The 25,723-nt window shown below is 38.6% G+C and overlaps 1 protein-coding gene across 9 annotated transcripts in view; it reads right to left on the bottom strand.

The window, feature by feature from the left end:
- Window positions 1–25,723, bottom strand: part of LOC115228109 (eukaryotic translation initiation factor 4E transporter) — a 145,034-nt gene that overhangs the window by 35,311 nt on the left and 84,000 nt on the right. For 8 of the 9 annotated variants that reach the window (XM_036498834.1, XM_036498835.1, XM_036498832.1 and 5 more), the window contains 8 exons: window positions 23,667–23,812; window positions 22,170–22,308; window positions 20,190–20,313; window positions 18,245–18,275; window positions 16,651–16,854; window positions 14,996–15,162; window positions 7,507–7,633; window positions 68–748 (listed from right to left, as the gene is read on the bottom strand). In XM_036498834.1, coding sequence (XP_036354727.1) covers window positions 68–748; window positions 7,507–7,633; window positions 14,996–15,162; window positions 16,651–16,854; window positions 18,245–18,275; window positions 20,190–20,313; window positions 22,170–22,308; window positions 23,667–23,812 — 1,619 coding nt within the window. The remainder of the gene's footprint in view (window positions 1–67; window positions 749–7,506; window positions 7,634–14,995; window positions 15,163–16,650; window positions 16,855–18,244; window positions 18,276–20,189; window positions 20,314–22,169; window positions 22,309–23,666; window positions 23,813–25,723) is intronic. The other variant, XM_036498839.1, reaches the window with a different exon arrangement.

Below are 25,723 nucleotides of genomic sequence, written 5' to 3'. Positions count from 1 at the left end.
AGATAGTCGATGATAGGTTACAAATAAGTATGCGACCATTTCAGTAGACCACAAAAGTCAAGCTTACCTGAATCTGGTTTTTCAGGGACTGGACAGTTTAAGTTGAAAAGAGATTCCAATACAGAGTTGTTGCTGCTGCGGTGGTGGTGGTGGTGGTGGTGGTGGTGGTGGTTGTTGATGTTGTTGTTGGCGGTGGTGTTGGTGGTGGTAATGGTTGTGGTGGTGGTGTCCTGATTAAGTGACTCCAAGATGTCCCTTTTGCTGGACACAATACTACCCTGTGAAGGAGCAATACCCGACAGGATGCTCGGCCCTAACGACTGCTGCTGCTGCTGCTCCGATCGGGGTGACGGTGGTGCTCGAGATGGTAGATGTGGCGATAATGTACTACTATTCACTGGGTGGGGACCCAAGGAAAACAGGGAATTACCAGTGTCTTCTGACTGCTGTATTGGTTGCGATAGTTGATGTTGTAATGCTGGTGGTAGTGAAGATGGTTGCAATGAATGCATTTGTTGTAACTGTGTAACTGGTGGGAGTGATGGCTGTTGCTGTGAGGGTGGCTTGTGGTGATAGGGACGGGGGTGATGTTGTGGCTGCTGCTGTTGCTGCTGCTGCAGTTGTTGAAGTTGATGATTACGATGTTGGATGAGAGGGTCCTGAGATGGATGCATACTTGATACTCCCAAAATAGTTGGGGAAGTTGAGGAGGAGGAAATTGTAGTAGAACTGTGTGTTTCAATCAGATCTGATTAGATTAAGAAAAAAATATGTAACAAAAAAAAAAAAATTTTAACCAACCATACAAGTATATTTATGCGCACACACACACACATATATATATATATATATATAAATAAATAAATGTGTGTGCACATGTGAATAAATTTAAACTTTAAAAATCAATTGCTAAGAAGTAATTAAGTCTTACCATAATTAGTAGATAAATTTGATAAAACACTCAACTACCAGATTTTAATTTGAACAGAATTTAGTGCTTACTATAAAAGCAAAGATCTGGAAAATCAGAGTATGGAGGTAAGAATGCTAGCTCTGATTTACAACTAAGATTTTAGTTCACATGCCTGTCTCCTTTTATGGAGGAAAAAAAAAAAAAAAAAAAGATACTAAACTAAAATGTAATTCCAGACATTGATTCCATTCAGTGTTCCCAGTGCAGACTATGGACACACAAGATGCAGTGGAATACTATGAAGGTTAACAGAGAAGGTAGTGTTCTTGTGTGGAAGATTTACAGGAGTCATTAAGACCACAGATAAATGGAAACTGATTTCCTCTAATGTCCCAGAGGATCTCTGGAAGTTGTAAATAATTTCTAGAATAAGAACAGGATGGAGAAAGTTCAGAATTTTTACTTGGCAAAGGTCTCTCTCCCAAAAGGAAAGGAAAATTGTATAGTGCATGTATATGAACTGCAATGCCACATGGTAGTGAGATGTGGACCTGAATGCAAATGATGTGTGAAGACTAACGAGGAATGAAGCTGGTATACTCCAGTGGATGTGTTGTCAGTGTACATGTGCAACAGAACACTCGAGTATTGAGATAAAAGTTAAGGTTAACAGGAACAATATGCAATGTGAATGACAACAGATTGCACTGGATTTGGTCACATGATGCAGATGGATGAGGACAGTTGCATAAGTGCCAATCACTTAAAGTGGAGGGAAGTTGTGTGAGAGGGAGACCCAGGAAGATATGGGATAAAGTATAGAAGGCCAATCTCAAAATGCTGAGCCTTAGAAAGGAGATGACAGAGGGCCAAGATATGTGGTGCATTGCGGTACTAAAAAAAGACCTGCCCACCTCAACAGAATTGATATCCTAAAACCAAGGTGACATGTAAATAGGCACTGGTGGTGGTCCCACATAAAAAGCAGACAATGGAATTTGGTGCAGCCATGGTCTTGCCAGCTCTTGTCAAAGCCCAATCAGTGGGGGGGGGGGAGCATTTAAATGCTAAAACAATGCAAAGCGCATTGTAACCAGCGATCTCCAATATCCAATAGTCTGGTCAATACAGTGATCAATTATTAACATTTCTATAATCACAATACTGAGACACCATGATTATAGAAAGGTTAATAATTAATCTAAGGTTTAGTAAAAGAGTTTGCTTCAAATTGACACAAAACCAATAATTTTAAGGGAGGGAGCAAGTTGTTTTCATCAACCCCAGTATTTGACTGGTACTTTATTTTATGGGCTCCAAAAAGAACCAAAAAGGCGAAGTGGACCTTGGCAGGAATTAAGCTCACAACGTAAAGAACTGGAAGAAAAGCCAATGGGCATTTTGGCAGACATGATGATGATGATTCTGCCAGCAACTTCCTAGCTTAATAATTGAGCTAAAGTTTAATAAAAGAGACAGAAGATAGATGCTGAAGCTTTACTTCTATTCCTTAATACTTCTAGGGCAGAATGTGATTTTAGAAACATGAAAAAAAAATTGAAAAGGAAACAGGAATATTAACTTTAAAACAAAATGTAAAAATAAGATATTGTATGCTTTGAAATAAGTATGCCTTTCTACATTAACAACTTAAAATCTATTAGTTCCTTATTTTCATTTTCACCAAAAAATATTTTAGAAACCTTAAGCTTCTAGTTATATCATTATTACAATCAGCTCGCATTTCCCTCCTACCCTTCGAAAGTGGTCAAAAGTATCCTTGCCAGATAAGTGGAATGAATTGCACAAAGGAAAACAAAAATGTAAAAACTAGCTACCATTAAGCACATTTTACAGACAACTTTGAGACAAAAGCATCACATAGAAAATGGATTTGAAATAAATGAAATACTAGAATGTAAAAATGTTTTCACAAATAAAAATTCAATATTCTGCATTAAGAAAAATATGAAAACCAAACATCAAATATTGAAAATATTTAAAAATACAGTTAGAAATGTAAATGTCAGCATGAAAATTAACTCAATTAGTATAAACTCAAAATCAGTAATTAAACAAGATTAACATAAACATTAATACATAACAGATAATAGAACAGACTTCATTAAAACTATTAAACAGTAAATATGTTATCTTTGGATATTCTTTCACTTTTTATAAAGATCACTGGTTTTGGCCAAGCAAAATGATTCCAGTACTTAATGTCTGGTACTTATTCAACAGGTCTCTTTTTGCCAGTCAGCTCAGTTACGAGAATGTAAACAAACCAATACTGGTTATCAAGTGCAGAGAAACACACATATGTATATTACACATAAATATGTTATCACCAGCCTTCCATGCTGTCGTGGGTTGGGATATGCACATGCACACAACTGGCTTCCATGCAGTTTTTGTTTACCAAATACACAAGGCATTGAATGGCCCTGTACTATAGAAGTAAGCACTTTCTCAGGGTGCTGTCCCATGAAAATTAACCCAGAACAACATGATTGCAAAGCAAACGGCTTAACCACAGCCAAGCCTGCATCCACATATTCAGTTTCTCCAAGTATGAATGACTAATCTTTCCATTTCAATGTGTTTTTATGGAAAACCTAGGTTAACCCATTAACTGTAAAATTTAATTTCAAGGTCTGCCTCGAGTCTGTCCCTGCTTAATTCTTAGTCAATTCATTATATATCTAACCAACTAACTAATCAATCGTTTAAATTTCAAGATTATTCCTTACTGGCACTCATGCCTGTGCTAGTAGGGTGCCAAGAGCACCATCCGAGCGTGATCGTTGCCAGAGCAGCCAACTGGCTTCCGTATCCGTGGCATGTACAAGGGCACCATTCGAGTGTGATCGTTACCAACGTCACTTCACTGGCACCTGTGCCGGTGGCACGTGTAAAAAGATTCGAGCAAGGTCGTTGCCAGTACCATCTGACTGGCCCCTCTTGCCGGTGGCACGTAAAAAGCACCCACTACACTCTCGGAGCTGTAGAAACTCTGCCAGATCAAGATTGGAGCCTGGTGCAGCCGTCTGGCTTGCCAGCCCTCAGTCAAAATCGTCCAACCCATGCTAGCATAGAAAGCGGACGTTAAACTATGATGATGATGATGATTCCGGTAATATCAGATATCTATCATAACATAGAATGAGTATTTTCTGCAAGTCACGTTGCCTTGATAAATTTGATTCATCACAACAAAATGTAGTTTCAAACATCATTCCTCAACAAAAGAGAGATTGGTAGACTGGCATATTAAAACAGCTTCCTGCAGTTAAGAGTAACGAAATCTCAAGTGGATATTTCTGATTTTCACAGTAAAAAGAGGGTTAAAGATAAAAAATATCACTAGAACTGCTTTTCAACTAATATCAGGCCATGTGAGATGAAACTTGGCATTAAAAATGTAGGACATATGTGTAAGCATGTGTATAAGATATTTTTGGAGCAGTTGGTCATTTCAAAATTCAATTATCAATGACATGTCAAAGCTTAACACACAGCTGACTCCACACACTGAAATTGACCAAAAAGGAGTTTGTTTTGAACTCTACTTTTGTATAAATACACAAGGTTATCCAAATAAAAACAATATTTACACACACACACACACACAAAGAAGTTTTATAAGGTTTGATGAAGTCTGTTCTCACTGCAATGAGTTAAGAATTCTAGCAATTTCGTGAACCAATTTTTTAAAACAAGTTGTTCAAATCAAGTGTACTGCAAAATAAGCAATCAATCATCAGAATAAGTAATTCCAAACCCAAGTGCTGTGTCAGGTAAATATACACAGTAACCAGTCACAACATGAACGCACAAGGTTTGTCTTTTCCCTGCCCTACTTCCTTGTGGAACCAACCCACTTGAAACTATTGCTGATTCGTTTTACAAAACTATCTGTTCTGAAGTGTTTATAAAGACATAACACCGACTTTCCAGACACTAATCGTCCAGAACCTCTTATAATCCACATTAATTAATGAAGAATTTGCAATTCCCATGGCAACCAGACTAATTTACAGGTAATTTGCACAGTACAGTAATGATAAACTTGTATCACTTATACTAATGTACAGGTACATGTATTGCATTTAATTAAGTTAATTTAATATTTAATTTAGAGCATGACCATCTCTGGTTCAGAAAATCAGTAATCCAAAAAAGCTTTGGAACCAATGTTTCCAAAACCTTGATTTTGCACCTGTACTTAATACCTATTTTAGTTTCATGCAAGAACTTTAAGCCGTGTTCCAAAAACCAGCTTAATAACCATAATTATTTTATTAAATACCTCACAATTTTTTGATCACTTTCAAAATAAACAGATACTCAGGTGATATATATATATCTTAAGAAATAGGTTTTAAAAGATTAGAAATATTTTACAACAGCTAACTGGGAAGAATTAGGGGCCAAAATAGTAACCTTGATGACAATTCATTTCAAAGATAAATCTTTCCTATGCATAATTTTTTTCAGGAGATTCCCCACAAACCCAAATAAACGCTTTCCAATTTTATCTTAGAAATAGAAAGAACGTTATGAAAAATAGTAAACATACAATAGCAGTTCAACTAGAATATCCTTGTTATAGCAACCTTTATTGGAAATTAAAATTCAATCCGTGATGTAAGCATTTACTTTGTTAGCTATTCAGAGCAGTGGAAATACTGGAAAGGTGGGGATTAAATAGATTAGAGTTTACAATTTGGTCATCTGGATCCTCGTCTCAAATTCTTGTGATTATTTAATTTTTCACTTCGAATAGAGAATTATATATAAAAAAATTTAAAAAAAAAAAAAAAAAAAAAAAAACCCTGCTAGCAAGGTCTATAATGTATTATTTTGGTTTCTGGTTTTAGAAATTTTACACTACTGGCTAAAGTTTGAAGATTTAGCATTTCAAACATTGTTAAAAATAGTTTCCATCAAGAAATGAATGGCTATTGCTTTGTTTCGCCCAGCCCACTTGCCAACATGAATTTAGAGAGAATGGTTGGTAAGTCATAGGTTGTAAATCCATAATTATTGCAGGATTGAGGAAAACCCCTTCGGTCATGAATGACCATGGGATTGCACCTAGAAAGTTACCCTCTGAGGTACAAGTCCAGGCAAGGTTGTTTATGGAATGCCAGCAGTCACCCATGCATACCAGCCTCCCCTCTCCACACCACTGATGTTATCCAAGGGAAAGGCAAGGGGCCGATACAGCTTTTGCACCAGTGATGTTGCAACTCATTTCTACAGCTGAGTGAACGGGAACAACGGGAAATAAAGTGTCTTGCTCAAGAACACAACACAGTCCAGTTTGGGAATCAAACTCACAACCTCACGATCGTAAGCTCGACACTAACCACTGAGCCATGCACCTTCACATGCAGGATTAAATATATATTTATTCCAATCTCTTAAATTTGATCTAAAATTTAACACTTAATTTCATTTTCCAAAACAAGTCAAAATAATATAATCCTGAAACAACTTTGGCCAACATCTTTTATGGATTTGCTGCGATAAGAACAAATATCAGAGATATTGCAGGCATCTGACATGCAAAATCAATCAGCTAAATCTTCATCTACCTCTGCTTTCAAATAAAATAGAAACCAACAAGGGTTGCAAATTTGACATAGTACTAAAGAAAAAAAAATCTTGATTGTTCAATTTTTTAAAGGGAAACTGGTTAATTAAAACCACTGCCAAAAGCTCAAACCAATGAAGAAACTTCTATTTAATTCCATGGCCTACCTAGTCAATGTAGTAACCATACCTCCCTTAATTTGAGCTCTTACAATAATATTTTATATATATATATTCAATTAATAGGGCATTAAAACAGGACTCTCCACTAACACACACATTATATATACATATATAATAGCAACAAAAAAAAGTATTAATGCCAAAAGGTAATCTTGATCAACTTAAAATGGAGGTTGTGTTAGAACACAAAATACTGCATTATTTATCTCGAGAGGATCTCCCATGACTTGTGCTGCATGAAAGCACAGATCAGTGACAGACAAAGATCATCTGCTACAGCCAACAGGACTGCCAGATCATGTGATTTCACCCTGCTGTGGTTTCCTCAGTGACAGGTGTCCAGCAGCATATATGTATCTTATTTTAGATCTGTTTATCCATGCAAGTACAACTTTGAGTACATACCAAGGCATGCTTTTACAGATGGATGTCCTTCCTCTTGCTAATCCATACCTTCTTTCCAGAAGAATTCTTTTTATTCCAGGTCTTCAAAAGCACAGCTATCAGATGATTTGTGGACATGGATCTGTCAAACTTCATTTTTGTAAATGTTTAGATTTTTTTTTTTTAAATAAATCTAGGATTAATATGCCCCGCAATGAAAAAACTATCACCATTAAAACCTAGCTCAAAACAAACATAGGCTGAATTTTTTTTTTTAAATCTGTATTCAGATGTTTCGGTAAATGTGATCTTTAGATGGCTCCTGAGCATCTGCTCCCTTACGGGGCTAAGCAGAGTATCTATACAAGTACTATTATACCAATAGCTACCCCCATGTACTACCAGGGAGATTATTGCGGACCTACCTCGTATACAGCCTGTCTCCTCAACAATAGAGGAACGCCTGCTGTTGTTGTCATGGTTGGCAGTTTGACTGAACCAGCGGCTAAACCTGCTACCTTGTGTCACATCAGTTTCTTCCAAACCACCATCCTACAAACAAAAATTGAAATAAAATTACCATGAAGAAATTAAGGCATCAAATATAAATGTAACCAACTCGCTTCTACCACACTCCAATTTCACCAAAAACAAAAAGAAATACATCAAACATCAGATCTTAGTAAATGCAGAGGCTATCAGAACTATATCAAATAAAATTCAACATGTCCACACAACACACTTTATCCCATTTCTTCACTTCTCCCCACACTGAACCGATATCCTCTGCATCCAATTCATTCCCCATCTCTAATCATGTCACACTATTTTCACAATCCACTTACCTACACATCCACCTTTTCTGCTCTTCTATCCTTCTCTCTCATACTAACATTATGTGGAGGCACAATGGCCCAGTGGTTAGGGCAGCGGACTCGCGGTTTCAATTCCCAGACCGGGTGTTGTGAGTGTTTATTGAGCGAAAACACCTAAAAGCTCCACGAGGCTCCGGCAGGGATGGTGGTGATCCCTGCTGTACTCTTTCACCACAACTTTCTCTCACTCTTACTTCCTGTTTCTGTTGTATCTGTATTTTAAAAGGGCCGGCCTTATCACTCTCTGTGTCACGCTGAATATCCCCGAGAACTACGTTAAGGGTACACGTGTCTGCGGAGTGCTCAGCCACTTACAGGTTAATTTCACGAGCAGGCTGTTCCGCTAATCGGATCAACCGGAACCCTCGTCGTTGTAACCAACGGAGTGCTTCCGTCCACTAACATTATACCTGAGCCTCATATCTCTTTCTAGGTGGGCAAGCCATGTATTCACCTCTTCAGCAAGACACTTGCTCCTCTCACTCTATCATAGTTTCTTATTCCTTCAGTCTATACTCCACTCAGTTGAAGGATCTTATCCTGCAGCTATTTGGCAATCTCACTGGCGTTAGTGCCACATAAAATACACCCAGTACACTTAGGTGGTGGTTGTTAAGACTGGCCTCCAGTTGCAGAAACCATTCAGAAGTAGACAGAATTTGGTGGAGTCCTTTGGCTCATCTGTTCTGGTCAAACTATCCAACCTATGCCAGCACAGAAAAGGGGATGTTAAATGATATATATTGAGACAATAAAAGGCAGCGAGCTGGCAGAAACGTTAGCACGCCGGGTGAAATGCTTAGCGGTATTTCGTCTGCGTTACGTTGTGAGTTCAAATTCCACCGAGGTCACTTTGCCTTTCATCCTTTCGGGGTCGATTAAATAAGTACCAGTTACGCACTGGGGTCGATGTAATCGACTTAATACCTATGTCTGTCCTTGTTTGTCCCCTCTGTGTTTAGCCCCTTGTGGGTAATAAAGAAATAGATATATATTGAGACAATTCCTATAGATTATACATAGATTCAGACCCTTCCTATAGATTATCCAGTTGCTAAAACTGCATTATCCTTGAATGTGTAGGTTTTGTGGTCTGGTGATGTCCTGGCATTTGGTGAAAGGGTCTGGATAGCCATTCTCCATAAGGGCTTTTCAGAATTATATGATGGTGTTTCAGCTTCCTTGCCCCACTGCATATCCTGTGGATCTCATTTCTTATGCAGATCATCTTAGCTCTGATGATTAGGGATGAATTACAATGCACAAATAGACCCCCGCCTGTCACTTTTTTTTATAAAAAGTTAGTGGAAATGAATCACTTCTGTGATGAATTAAGATATATAGATATCTTTATAATTAAGGATAAAATCTATATAAGATTTTATCAAGTAGCCAGCATGTAGGTAAAAATTAATACAAAATATATAATTATTTAAATATAGTAAGGGCACTAATGAGTAGCACCACATGCTAGAAATAGATGCCAATGGCTCTTATCACATTGACATGGGCTGAAAGTGAGAGAAATGAACTAAAGTTTTTTTTTTTTTAATGGTTTATTTAATATTACATGCTGGCTACTTCATAAAATCTTATATAGATGTATAGATTTTATCCTTGATTATGAAGATAAATATAAATCACTTCAATTTAATTACTGAGGAATTATTTTGGTCCTATTCACACGTGGTTGAGATGCATGAATTAGATCTAGTGTCAACATTTGTATATGCACTTGTGGATACGTTATGTTCATATGGGTATGATTGATTGTAGTTTCAGCTTATGAGCTGTGGCCATGCTGGGGCACCGCTATGTTTATAATTATGTACTTTGAGTTCTACCAAACTGAAGACAGCAAAGGGTGTTACATTCCTAAAGCAGAAATCGCTCTATGGTTAAACCATTTAAAAAAATCTTTGTTCATTTCCCTCACTTTCAGCCTGTGCCAATGTGATAAATAATGTAGTTCTTAGAGTCATTTGGTGTCTATTTCTAGCTTGTAGTGCTACTCAATGCCCTTACTATAATTATATATTGTGTGTGTTTATGTGTGTATATACATGTGTGTGTGTGTGTGTGTGTATACATATAGGGTTGGCAAGAAAGTAATTAATATTGACTCTTATCAGATACTTTGTTTCATCATCATCATCATCGTTTAACGTCCGTTCTCCATGCTAGCATGGGTTGGACGGTTTGACTGTGGGCTGGTGAACCAGATGGCTGCACCAAGCTCCAGTCTTGATCTGGCAGAGTTTCTACAGCTGGATGCCCTTCCTAACGCCAACCACTCCGATAGTGTAGTGGGGGCCAGTCAGGCAGTACTGGCAATGACCTCGCTCGAATTTTTACACATGGGCCAGTCAGGTGGTACTGGCGACGACCTTGCTCGAATTTTACACACATGACAATGGCACAGGTGCCAGTAAGGTGATGCTGGTAACGATCCCGCTCGAATGGTGCCTCCTACATTCTACCAGCACAGAAGCTAGTTAGCCACTCTGGCAACGATCACGCTCAGATGGTGCTCTTAGCACCCTACTAGCACGAGGCACAAGTGCCAGTAATGCAAGGCTGGCAACGATCACACTCGAATGGTGCTTGTGCCTGTCATCAAATTTCACTTTGATTTAGATTTCGGTTTTACTTGCCTCAACAGGTCTTCGCAAGCAGAGATCAGTGTTCAAAGAAGGAAAAGGTACGCACAGGTGGGCTGGTTACACCCCTGTATATTTATAGATAAATATATGATAAATAAGACCCCAAAGTACGATATGTAGATGCATATAACACTGAAGGGTTACACCTGAATGATTTGGAAATTTGTTTTCCCAAATTATTTAATAAGGGACAATTATTCGGTAGCCATGATAAAACTGAGTTCCGGATGCCGAGGTGGAAATCCACGCCACCATCGGAAAAACATGGAGTTTTATCATGGCTACCGAATAATTGTCCCATATTACATTTTGATATATATATATATAAGTTAATCCAAACATGAAAACACAAAGAGAAAACAACAACGCAAGGACATGGAACAAATCTAGTATTATTGGACGCTCAAGAAGGAAGGGAAAAAGGAGGGTTTAACATTTCGAGCAGAGCTCTTCATCAGAAACATAGGGAAAGGAAAGATCCAGAGAAAGGAAGACGGAGAAGGAAAAAAAAAAAAAAAAAAAAAAAAAAAAAAAAAAAAAAAATCGCCAACGGTACACACGCGGTCACATTTTGCATGACCGGAAGGGAATGGGTGAAGAAAATTCTTTCAAAGACAGGAGAGTGCAAGAGGAGGTATGTGTGTGTAAATGTGGATATGTGCATGCGTGCAGGTCTGCGTGTGCATGTGTGTGTAATGATAACACGTGTGTGTGTGGTTGTGGCTGTTAATCTATGTGTGTGGTAGGGCTAATATTGTTTAAGGTCAAGGAAGAAGGAATTAGGAGTGGCTCTTGTGTCTACCCATGAGGAAGAATGGTCAGTGAGAGGTATTGCTAGTTTGAAGTATGTGTGTGCATGTATGTATATGTATTGTGTGTGATATATATATATATATGTATATATATATATATATATATATATATATCAACATTTAATGACCCTGTTTCATGCTGGCATGAGCTGTACAGTTTAACAGGATTTGATGTGTCCCAAGACTGCATCTAGCTCCAGTGTCTGCTTTGACATGATTTCTACAGCTGGGGTACTCTTCCTCATGCCAACCACTTTACAGCATAGACTGGATGCATATTTTTTTGTGCCAGTATTCATCATTTTACACTTGCTTTCCATACCAGACAGCACAGTCCAATCCATTTCTCATTGCTACACTAAATGGGTTGGGGATTACAGATTGCTCAGACATTTCATCTTGGCATGATTTCTATACTCTTTTACTTGTTTCAGTCATTTTGACTGCGGCCATGCTGGAGTACCACCTTTAGTCGAGCAAATCAACCCCGGAACTTATTCTTTGTAAGCCCAGTACTTATTCTATCGGTCTCTTTTGCCGAACCGCTAAGTGACGAGGACGTAAACACACCAGCATCGGTTGTCAAGCAATGCTAGAGGGACAAACACAGACACACAAACATATACACACACACATATATATATATATATATACGACAGGCTTCTTTCAGTTTCCGTCTACCAAGTCCACTCACAAGGCTTTGGTCGGCCCGAGGCTATAGCAGAAGACACTTGCCCAAGATGCCACGCAGTTCGACTGAACCCGGAACCATGTGGTTGGTAAGCAAAATACTTACCACACAGCCACTCCTGCGCCTATGTTTGTTTGTTTTTTGTTTTATGTTTGTTTTTTAACTACTTTATTACAATATTTCTGTTCAAATACACTGTCTTTGTTTCAATTAATTTTCAAAGTAATTCAGTATAACTCATTAACCCATTAGCATTTAAAGAAGCCACATAAAAAGGACTGGTGCCACATGAAAAGCACTCAGTACACAGTAAAGTGGTTGGCATTAAGGGCATCCGGATGTAGAAACCAGTCCAAAATGGACTATTGAGCCTGGTGTGACACCTGGTCTTGCCAGGCCCTGTCACACCATCCAACCCACGTCAGCACAGAAAATGGATGCAAGATGATGATATCCAACTCAAAGACTCAACATGACCCAGCCTCTTGCATGTATTCTACATTATTGTTGGAAAAAAAAAAAATACCAATCCCCCTATCAAAATCTCAAAGCTACAAGGCATGATTCAATCAAAACAATGCGAATAAATATATTTGACAGAATAATCTGAATGCCTAAAGAGTGAAGGTGTTTGGGACAAATTAACATGAAATTTTGATGGGGTTATTTTTTGCTTTTCTGGTTTAGGTCACTTTAAAATCTTTATATATAAAAGTGAAGTTGTGTGTCTGTCTCCTACGATTTAGATTCCTAACTACTCCCACATTTTGCGGTGCAGTTTAACCAAAACCGGGTATCTTATAGTCGTGATTCATATCGAGCCCTTCTGGGTATTAGCGCGCGTCTACAATGAGTCTACGATTTAAAAAAAATTTACCACCATTTTTTCCATTTTAATGCATGTTTTTCGCTATTATATAAGGGAAGTAACTCTCTAAAAATGTCTACGATGAGTCAACGATTTAAAAAAAAATTTACCATCATTTTTTTCCCATTTTTAATGCATTTTTTTGGCTATAACTCTAAAAATGCTTATATAGTTATTTCCCTTACAAACCCGAGCAACGCCGGGCGATACTGCTAGTTCGATATAGAACTAAGGGCAGTCTAAGGAGAATCAGTATCAAAACAGTGCATGCTGCGATCATATATCACAGGCCATTTAGGGAATGGTATGTGCAGCAAACATCACGTTCCTGCAACTTTGACAACTTCTCAGTATGTCCCTCTAAATTAAAGCTAGGGAGACAGAGTCTCATTCCCACACGCGCAACCCCTCCCTCTCCATATAAAACAAATGACCTTTATACCAAGCCACATTAGATCAGCATTTCCCCACCCCCATCTACACCAACATAACATGTGACTAACAAGAAATAGCTACAACCACACAAACACTGATATAGGTTAAAGAGGTCTCTAATCCTTCCATGGGACAACATCTTTAATGCTAGTGGCAAGATGAATCCAACTCAGTAAAGTGATTAGTGACAAAAACGGGTCAAAAGTGGCATATACAGGTGAGACAAGGACTCAACACATAACATACTTGTTTAGCAGGGCTGTAATTATATACAGCATTCTAATCAAGTTTTACCAACTAGCTAATAACTTGGGTTAGCTTGAGTCCAGACCCATGGCCTCAGATAAGCATAAACATCTCCTCCCATTCAATACTATATAATAAAAAAAAAAAAAAAAAGAAAGAAAAAGCATTGAGAAAACAAGTACACTTCAATCTACTTAACATCTTCAAGCAACCACAGCCAAGATGCATCTCGCAATTTTGCTCCCGTTTAACCTTTTAGCATTTAAACCAGCCATATCTGGCTAAAATATTCTACAGGTTTAATGCTACAACTGATCACATCAGGCCTCTTATAACTACCCTACAACGTCTGTCTAAACTGACATTTCAAAACAATGTAAATAAACAAACATTACATTTTAGACAGAGGGCTCTGAATGCAAAAGAGTTAATGTTGTATCTGCCAATAATATCTATATCAGTGCTTTTCAAACTTTTTGCTGGAGCGGAACCCCAAGGAAACATTCCACTGGCTCGAGGAACCCCTGTGCAATAATTTAATAGTCTTATGCACACATATCTGCACAGGCGACTTAAAAATTACTGCCGATTTTAGCAGTTTTGTAACTTCTTGCGGAACCCCTGGACTGTACTGGCGGAACCCTGGTTGAAAACCACTGATCTATATAGTTGAGTGGTGCTTGTCCTGTAACAGGATGTGGAAGTATCCAGGTTATAACATCTGATTTATATGCTTGCCAAATATTGGTTCAGACAAAATTTAACTACTTTAAAAACTAAAGACCAAAATCTTTCAAGTCCTAATTCTTAACAATTTTTTTAATTAAAAAAATACAACAATGATTAGATTTCTCATGTTTAAGAGACCAGCTTAAAGGTCAAATAAACCCATAAACCAGATTTGAAATGGAGAAAAATACCAAATTAACACTACAGACTATAGAAAATATACTTAATATGCTGAATCTAGTCAGTTACTGTCATTCCCCATGTCTGACAGCAATCATCTAATCAGCCAGGTTATAAGAATAAACCAATTTAAAGTGAGGGTATCCTGATCACAACTTATCTCAAAACCCTTCATACATGAAGCATTGGAGGGGCTATGTGCTCACTCAGCCTACTAGTAATATAAATCTCCCTAAAATCACCCCTTCAATCTTTAAAGAGGATACATAATGTTTTTTTGATATTCAAAAAACATTAGTCACAGCCGGAAAACTGGATCAAAGTGTCTTCCTCAATCAGGGATGACTTGAGCACAAACAACAACTTCAAAGGTATTTTAGAAAATGATTCAAAGGTACAACCAAACTGAACTTACCATCATCCCAAGTATTGGTATATTGATTTTGAAGAATTCATCAAGATCAAAGAAAGGCGATGTTTGAGGTGGTGTGCCATGGACATTGTCTGAGGGTGGAGAATCCTCAGGAGAACTGGATTCATTAGTTTCCAAGCTGCCATTTCTCTCAGACACACTGATGTTAGCTAAGAGAGAGAGAAAAAGAGAAAAAAATCCATTCAATACACTGTAATAAAATGTGCAATTTCATTCAAAATTTAAAAAACTTTGGACCTACAGAGATTTAACTAATTGCAACAAATTTGAGAAAGATGGAATGGCATGTCCTCTGTAGAGTAATTGGCAACATAATTGCCAAGAAAGCACCAGATACACAGACCACAAAAATAAAAAATAATAAAAAACAGCTACAGGTCCACTACCTCAAATTGGTGTATATCAATTATAAACATGATTTACAATTACTCAGAGCTACGTCCCAGTTCTCTAATAAACAATGTACTAACTAATATATTTTCATATACTCTTTCTGGCACCTGTGCGGGTGGCACGTAAAAAGCACCCACTACACTCACGGAGTGGTTGGCATTAGGAAGGGCATCCAGCCGTAGAAAGACTGCCAGATCTGACTGGGCCTGACGAAGCCTTCCAGCTTCACAGACCCCAGTTGAACCGTCCAACCCATGCTAGCATGGAAAGCAGACGCTAAATGATGATGATGATGATACTACAAAAACTATGTAAAATTCTGTTGGTTTGTGTTGCTTGATGATGTGAAAGGCAATATTGACTAACATATAGACTATCTCCTCTTATGCTTGGTTGACTGCCTTTTGTCCTTGTCTGAAGTTGACAAAGTACCTGACAAAATATTGGGTCAATATAACTGACTAAAACCCCTTGCAGTCTGTGTGGGCTGTGTGCTGTAACACAGCCGTAATACAATCACTGGACCTGGTCATGTCTGTCAAGAGCCATATGACTCAAGGTTGGAGCTTAACCTGGTTGAAGTAACTGAGATTACAACATACCCCATGAACAGAACACCAGGGTTAACTTCCCAGAGGAATATTTGAAGGAAGGATCCTCCCTCCGACAACTTATCCTAACGAGACGTCTGCGTTGGCTGGGTCATGCCCTCCATCGTCAGCCAGGAGAATTCATCTACGAGGCAATTGCCCCAGCTCCCCTTCAGGGTTGGCGAAAGTGTCATGGTGGACAACGAAAAACCTGCCTGATGACAGTCAAGGCTGATCTGGAACCCAACCTAGGCCCCCATATCTACGGCGTTCGCCGCTGGAATAAGCAGTGGTTAGAGATCACGCAGTCGTTAGCCTCAAATTGCCAGGCCTGGTCGACGTTTGTGAGAGATGCAGCATTGAGGATGAATGAAGCGAGCTCAACCCACCCCGGGTGAATGCTGTAAGAAGTAAACTTCCCAGTTAATGCTCATAATCAGAGCTTAGTAGACTGGAAACGTGAAAAAGTGTTTCTCAGGACCACAATACACTACCTAGTCCAGAAATCAAAACCACAACCATACAACCGCACCCTAACCACTAGGCTAGAATAGACAAAGTAATCCTAGAAAAAGTCAGATAGAAAAAGAAAAAAAAGGTAAAAATTACAGCTGGAATGAAAGTAAAACAATGAAAATACAACCAAAATCCTACCAATGTCCTCTTCATTGATGTGCGAGAGATACTCCTTCCTGTTTACAACAGGCATGTTGACCTCGTCCATGTCCTCTTCTGCCTGCTCTCCAGTGGTTTCAAAACCACGTAGCTCGATGGTATCTGTTTTGCTATTTGGTCCATCCGTGAACCACTCTGGAGCAGGGTCATCTTCATGCCGACGAATATTTCGTCGTCGGTTGGCTGCAATAAGGGATAAAACGAAATAAAAGGGGATGATAGATAATTATAAAACCCATTAGAAAAATAGTTCAGAGAAAATTATTTCGTTTTGGGATTTGGTTTGCAAGATTTTTATATACGAGTTATATAGTCTTTACTCTTTTACTTGTTTCAGTCATTTGACTGCGGCCATGCTGGAGCACCGCCTTTAATCGAGCAACTCGACCCCGGGATTTATTCTTTTGTAAGCCCAGTACTTATTCTATCGGTCTCTTTTGCCGAACCGCTAAGTAACGGGGACAAACACAGACACACAAACACACACACACCTATATATATATATATATATATAATATATATATATATATATATATATATATATATATATACGATGGACTTCTTTCAGTTTCCGTCTACCAAATCCACTCACAAGGCTTTGGTCGGCCCGAGGCTATAGTAGAAGACACTTGCCCAAGGTGCCACGCAGTGGGACCGAACCCGGAACCATGTGGTTGGTAAGCAAGCTACTTACCACACAGCCACTCGAATATTTTAACTAGGCACTATATTATGTATCAAAATTCTTGGACTATCAAACTTAATTCCTTGTTTCTACACCCTATATGGAAACTGTGAAACCATTTTATGTTGGAAGTTCTATATAATTAAATTTAATTAAAAGAAAAATTCTAGCAATGTAATACAAAAAAAGATGAGTTTTGGAATAAGCACCTCTACTGGTATTTATTTGAATTTCTACATTTTAAGACTATTCTAATTACATTAACCTTTTAGCACTTAAACTGGCCACCATATCTGACTCTTTGTCTTATATTCATCAAACCAGCCAAATCTGGTTTCCCACCCCTACCCAACAAAGTTAATCTAAAAAGCTGAATCTAGACTGAATTGCTTTTTCTTACACATGACAACTAACTAGTGAAGCAATTTGAAAGCACTAACCAGCAAAATAAAGTCCTTATTCCACATTAACAATGGAGTTCAGCTAAAGGATGTTGTGATACTTAAAATGAAATTTTACTTTGCTACATCCAACCATGATAGCATGGCCGAGTTGACAGACAGGATGGTTTGAGAGTCATTTTAGGGATTTGTTTTTCCAGTAAAATCTGCTATTCTTACTGCTAACAAGCACTGAATTAAGTAGTCAGCTGACACACCAACAAAAGAATCTCTTCATGGTCTCTTGACATACTAAAAGTGGCAGCAAAAACCTTAAATTCACAGCTTTCCATCATCTTTATAATGCAGACGCATTAAATCATGAAACAAATATTTCTAAAAGGAAGGCTGGAGTTCTAATAAGGTTGATATGGGACTAAATCTGAAATCAATTGCATCTAATATGAATAACATGAAGTGCATAAAAGAAAATGATTATAAAACTTACGGGTATTTATTCTTCGTGGATTCATGTCTCGCTGTAAGAGAGAAAAAAGATGAAACAAAAGAAAATTAAACGTCTGTGTGGTATTATGCGACTGTTCCACTCACAAATTAACAGTTCGTAATTTTACTGCAAATTTATAATTTATAATTTTAAATGCAAATTTATACAAGCTCGATTCTATTCATTTCAAATAATCAGTGTGTAAAAGTAACAGGTGCTGGCCAATGAGTGTGGACACTGGCAAGTGAGCATAAGCATAAACCAATGTGTGTGAAGGCTATGCTATGAAACTGATAGAAAAGTTACACAAAGTGTCACACAGTGGAGCTAAATCCAAAAGCAGATGGTTGCAAATCAAGCTTCTTGACCACACAGCAGTCATGCCGGCACACACCACACACACACACACACACACAATATATATATATATATATATATATATATATATATATATATATACATATATATATATATATATATATATATCTTCAGCAGTCACGGCCCATGTTTCACTGCCATGTAGCATGGCTGTTTGTACACATGCGTCATACAGTCTGCCTTTTACTCTGAGCGAGAGGCCTTTTGTCCCTGGCAGGATATGCGTAAGCTCGCAAGAAATGAAGCCAGTATGCTCCGATGGATGTGTAATGTCAGTGTTCATACTCGACAGAGTGTAAGTACCTTGAGAGAAAAGTTGGACCTAAGAAGCATCAGTTGTGTGCAAGAGAGACGTTTGCGCTGGTATGGTCATGTGGCAAGAATGGATGAAGATAGTTGTGTGAAAAAGTGCCACACCCTAGCGGTTGAGAAAACCTGTGGAAGAGGTAGACCCAGGAAAACTTGGGACAAGGTGGTGAAGCACGACCTTCAAACTTTAGGTCTCACCGAGGAAATGACTAGAGACCGAGACCTTTGGAAGTATGCTGTGCATGAGAAGACCCGGCAGGACAAGTGAGGCCATAACCCGTGGCCTCAGTCCACTTATGCATACCTTTCCTTCTTGGGACACAAAACTACTTGTGAAGACCTATTGAAGCAAGTGACAATCAAAATCCATCAACATCAATGGAAATTGTAGCTGTGATACCAGTGCCGGTGGCACATAAGAGAACCATCCGAACGTGGCCGTTGCCAGCACCGCCCCGACTAGCCTCCGTGCCAGTGGCACGTAAAAAGCACCATCCAATCGTGGCTGTTGCCAGCCTGGCCTGGCCTCCGTGCCGGTGGCACGTAAAGAGCACCATCTGATCGTGGCCTTTGCCAGCCTTGCCTGGCCTCCGTGCCGGTGGCACGTAAAAAGCACCATCCAATCATGGTCGTTGCCAGCCTCACCTGGCCTCCGTGCCGGTGGCACGTAAAAAGCACCCACTACACTCATGGAGTGGTTGGCGTTAGGAAGGGCATCCAGTCGTAGAAACATTGCCAGATCAGACTGGGCCTGATGCAGCCTTCTGGCTTCCCAGACCCCAGTTGAACCGTCCAACCCATGCCAGCATGGAAAGCGGACGCTAAACGATGATGATGATATATATATACACACACACACACACACACACACACACACACGAAAACAGGAAAAACAGGAGTGCTTGTACGTACCACAAGTCCATTTGGGAGGTTTTCTCATGGTAAATAATGCAGTATCCTGTGTTCTAACACAACACCCACTTTTAGTGGGAGATAAATACAACCTTTTAGTATTAATACTGCTCCTGTCGTATAATACTATATACACACATACATACACATTTATTCCTGCCAATAACATCAAAGTGCTTGCAATGAATTCATATCTTGTAAGAAGCACTTTTTTTTAAACTACATGTTACCACAGATTTTTCCCTTTTCACCCAAAAACAATCTACTGAAGGACAGCACTTCTCTGAATCCCCACAATCGAAAACATAAAAACAAAGAAAAACATCCATGTCATAAAAGACCATACCCGATCATAGTTGTTCCTAAAGTTATCACCACGACCACTATCGTTCCTTTCAAAGTTATCGTATCTACAGTTGTAATCCTTCTCGAGTTGAATTCGGCCACTCCCAATTCTTCGAGTTCGCTCTCTACAGAAAAGGAAAACAAGCAAAAAAAAATTGTAAAAAATGAAGGATAATGCCAAAGAAAAAAGCTGAAAGATATTCAATAACCAAGTCTAAATTTAACCCTTTAAACATACAGATTACTGTTGAATTATTGTAAAGCTTATTTAGTCACACTATTTTGGATGAGTAATCATGCATTATCTCATACCACCGAGATTTCAATGATGTGATTATTGTTAAAATGACATTGTAAGGTCATTTACCAATTTTACTCTCAAAGGTACTGACCAACCCATGGCTACTTGTAAAAGACACTTACCCAAAGTATCGCAAAGTAGAATTAGACAAAGGACTACATAAGCGAGAAGCAAACTTTTTAACCACAAAACCATGCCTACCAACATCCATTTCCTGAATCATGATGAAATGGCTGCGTGGTTAAGTTTCTTTTGCAGTCATGAAATCAAAGGATCGATCCTATTATATAGCACCTAGGGCAACTTTCTTTTTCTTTAAGCCATAGCCTGAGTTTGACTCAGGAGATGGGAGTCAAAATTAAGAGAAATTGAAAAAGCCCATCAGATGGGCCACATCTGTAATCCAGACTGTATCTGTTTCAGACTGTATCTCCAATTTGGCCTAAGAATTACATTAGGAGTACAAGTATCTGTCAAAAATGCCCTGTAATTCAATAAAAATTGCTATTACCAAAAATTAAATCCAGACAAATTGTAGACATGGTTGTGTGGTTAAGAAGCTTGCTTTCCAACTATATGGTCTCAGGTTCAGTTCCACTGCATGGTACCTTAAGCAAGTGTCTTCTACTACAGCTCCAAACTAACCAAAAGCCTTGAGTAGATTTGGCAGACAAAGTGAAAGATGCTCATGATGTGTTCATCCTTGTCTAGTGAAGGCACATGGCTTAGTGGTTAAGGATATTTGGCTCACAATCAGATGGCTGCAAGTTCAATTCCAGGCAGCACATTGTGTCCTTGAGCAGGACACTTTATTTCACGTTGCTCCAATCCACTCAGCTGGCAAAAATGAGTTGTACCTGTAATTCACGGGTGTGCCAGCCTTGTCACATTGTGTGTCACGCTGAATATCCCTAAGAACTATGTTAAGGGTACGCATGTCTGCAGAGTGCTTAACCCCTGACAAGTTAATTTCATGAGCAGGCTGTTCTGTTAACTGGGTCAACTAGAACCCTTATCATAACCGATGGAGTGCCAGTCGGTTGTCCGTGTCTTGCGACGAGCTGGCAGCGTCGTTAGCACACCGGGCGAAATGCTTAGCGGTAATTCGTCCGCCGTTACGTTGTGAGTTCAAATTCCGCCTAGGTCAACTTTGCCTTTCATCCTTTTGGGGTCGATTAAAAACGTACCAGTTACGCACTGGGGTCGATATAATCGACTTAATCCATTTGTCTGTCCTTGTTTGTCCCCTCTGTGTTTAGCCCCTTGTAGGTAGTAAAGAAATAGGTTGTCCGTGCCTTGATATGTATGGATGTAAACAATCACCATCGTAAGTGATGTTTGTTTCTAGCCTTCTGTGAAAAACACATCCAATCATGGGGAAACATTACCTTGTCTGGAGATAGGTGAGGACTGGTGGCAGGAGGGGCATCCAGCCATTGAAAATTAACCCCAACTAATTCCATCTACTCCGCACAGGAATGGAAAAGTGAATGTTCAACAATGAGGATATATCTAGTATTTCAACATCCAAACTTGTGGGGTTTTTTTTTTGGGGGGGGGGTTACAGTAGGTTGTGATTTGAAGGAGATTATGCTGCTGTTTCTAGTAAGGCTGAAAGACTTACAGAGTCTTCCAAGTTCACTTCAATTGACATGTCAAAAATACATATGAAAGGATTACCTTTGAGCTGACTCTTTGAAATCAGGAGGACAACTAACTTGTCTCCCGATGCCCGAAAGTGTTACATGGCACCCTGTTCCAAAGCTTCTACGTTGAGGGCTTAACACTATACAATCATCCCTCAAACGCTCCTTGGGGTCTGCAACAACAACAAAAAAAAAAGAAAAAGAAAGTCCTCATTACTGTCAAGAAGTCAAACAGATGACTACCCAAGTCTTAAGATAGAAATGATACATTTTTGGAGTTTTTTGGGGTTTTTTCTTTCATTTTTGCATATTAGCAGAGTTACTGAAATTAGTCTAGATTTTCCTAAGAGTTGCTGAATTATGCATTTCACATGGAATTTTTTGTCCTAAGTCATCTTGGTGTATGAACTGACCTAGCTTTATTTTGTTTTGTTTTTTGTGGGGCTGTAAATTTTGGTCTGAAAAATTCGACTAGTAAGCCATAAAATATGGTAACAAAACATCTCGGAGATTTTAATATCAAAGCCACACAATGTTGCTTGAACGGATCTTTTCGGTTTGAACGGCAGTTTTTAACATAATTTCTAGGTAACTAAAAAATTTTAAACTTCCTATACTGGTAGAATGTGTTTATAAAACATCTTTTTCTCTTGGCTTTATTGAGAAAATTCTATAGTTTGTAAGATATTTGTTGTTTCTTTTTCTTCAATTTCAACCAATCAATGACGTCTATTGAGTTAAAAAGCATTCTGTGCCGTATGAATATGTTCCTCGTTTAAGAAACAGATTGGGTTTATTTACATTTGTGAAGAAAAAAGATACCCTTCCCCCACCCCTAACTAACCCTAAAAGAGATTGAAATGCAATAGATCGATTCTAGGGTCATAATTATGGGTGACAATTTCATAATGACACCGCTAGAAAAAACTGCTGTTCAAACCAAAAAGATCCGCTTGAACTACTGGCCACAATTCATACTTAAGTCATAGTCTTGTGCCCTTGGGCTGAGTACATAAATGTTTTTGCATCAGCACAACAAAAAAAAGTTCCACTCCAAATCCACAGTTGTGGAGTTAGTATCCAACCAGTGCTAACAGATCAGCGATGAAATTTTTTTAAAAAGTTGGATCTCCAGAGAAATTCTAGAAAATAAGACTTGGTCTAAACCAATTATGTCTTTGGTGAAAGTGTTGAAATATGGAATGGCAATTACAGTCACACAAAAATTGTTTTGCTTAGAAGACAAATATAAACCATGAGGTCAAAGAGACTGACCAATGTGATCATAAATCCAGACCTTGCTGTGGCCACTGGATACTCTACTATACAAAGCTTGTTTTATCTGCTCAATAACTGTTACCACTACTATTTCAAAGCCAAGAGGTTTAAAACTGCAAGGATTTCAGTAATTTAAGAACTGGCAATATGCAAATATCCTAAAATACACACACACAATTCCTAAAACTACCAGCCATGCTAGCATTGTAAATAAAATGCACACAGATGATAAAAAAAGATTCTAAAGACTTACCCGACAAGCGACGGCGGAAGATAAATTCTCTATCAATCTCCAAAGGTCGCCGTCGTTCTCGACCATCACTGATTGTAAGGGGCGACCCCTCAGGTGAAGCAATGAAAGCCTTGAACCATTTTTCTGGGTCCCACACACCATCAGAGCTAAAGAAATAGTTTAATATACATAAAAGGTCATTATACAAATGTTATTTTACTTTCGCTTTTAAATAAATTTTTTAATTGAATAATTTAAGAAAAAAAAAGGTAAAAATATTCAGAACATCAAAAGTAACATTAAAACAGATTTGTTTTCTGACAAATGACTTTATCTGAAATTTTGAGATGAAAGTCAGTCAAGAAATAACACATTTAGTGCCATTTTTCAACTTAATTTCAAATTATATTTTCATCTCAACCATACTTCCTCCTTTTTCTGCAAGGATACCCATTACAGCAAAATACCCGTTTCTTTCCTTCTAACTTCTCTATACTTGGCACAATGGAAACCTCCCTCAATGTTGCTCCTTCACTGTCAAGTAACCTTGCCTGGCAATGTTACATGCTAAGCCTCATTGGTGCTGGCAGGAGTCCTGGAAAAAGTACCCAGTGCACACTATAAAGCAGTTGATGAGCACCCATCTGTAGAAACCACGCCAAAGGAGACAATGGAAACCAATGCAATCCTCAGGTTAATTAGATCCTGTCCAAATAAGCAGCCCATGCCAACATGGAAAATGGACATTGACAGTATGACAACAAAGATAGATAACTATTTGATTTCTGTTTGAGCCACCAATTGTTTGACCTGCACAAGGAGCAGAAAAATACATAAACCTAAGCACCAACAACAATTTTACTTTTAAGGAATGACTTCATCACCGTTTAACGTCCGCTTTCCATGCTAGCATGGGTTGGACGATTTTGACTGAGGGCTGGCGAACCAGATGGCTGCACCAGGCTCCAATCTTGATCTGGCAGAGTTCAAGATTGGAGCCTGCACCTTTCATATTTCTCTTCAACAGGGATCATCTAGATTACCTCTACATTATCAAACACCATATCAAGCACATCAACACCAGTTGTTACCAATCTGCAGACTTCACAATGCACCAATAACACCCACAGTATAGCCATATTAAGATTAGATATCAATACAATGAAGATGTGTGGCCTAGTGGTGAGGGTGTTGCACTCACAATCACAAGATCATGGTTTCAATTCCCAGATGTGGCAATGTGCTATGTTCTTGACAATATTTCATATTGCTCCAGTCTATTCAGCAGTAAATGAGTAACCGTGTGACAGACTAGCATTCTGTTCAGGGATAATGTCTGCCTGCCGAGCCAGCAAGGTAGCATCATTCAAAAGTTACAATGAAATTGTTTTGTGCTGTACTTGACTGGTACTTTGTTATCAACCCTGGAGGAATGAAAGAAAGTTGACTTCAACAGAACTTGAACCCACAATGTAAAGAGCCTGAAAAAATGCTAAGGATTTTGTGTGATGCACTGATTTTTGCCAGCTCACTTCCTTAATAATAATATTGTAGTTTCTAATACAGGCACATGGCCAGCAATTTTAAAGGGAAGAGGATATGTCAATTCCATCGGTCCCAGTACTTGGCTAGTATTTTATTTCGACCTCAGCTAGATAAAGGCAAAGTTAATCTTGGCAATGGTGGTTGAACACCGAACGCAAAGAGCCAGAATAAGAGCTGTGAAGCATTTTCTTAGATGTGCTAACAATTCAGCCAGCTCACATTTTCATAAAGCACAGGGCCAGCAAGTTCAGGAGGGGGTGCGAGTCAATTACATTGACCCCACTGCTCACCCGATACTCATTTTATTGTGTCCCCCCCCCAAAAAAAAGAAAAGAAAAAAACAAAGATGACCATGCCAGAATTTGAACTCAGAATGTGAAAAATGGACAAAATGCTAAGCGTTTTGACTGTCGTGAAAATGACTGCCAGTTCACCGCCATTTTTATATTAATTTTATATTAAAATTATATTCTGAATTTACTAAATTAAAATTAAGTTTTAATTTCAATTTCAGCTTCATATCAGATGATTTC

Source organism: Octopus sinensis, unplaced genomic scaffold (genome assembly GCF_006345805.1).
Source record: "Octopus sinensis unplaced genomic scaffold, ASM634580v1 Contig09534, whole genome shotgun sequence".
NCBI classification, from domain to species: Eukaryota; Metazoa; Mollusca; class Cephalopoda; order Octopoda; family Octopodidae; genus Octopus; species Octopus sinensis.
This window is presented reverse-complemented; position numbering and strand designations above follow the sequence as displayed.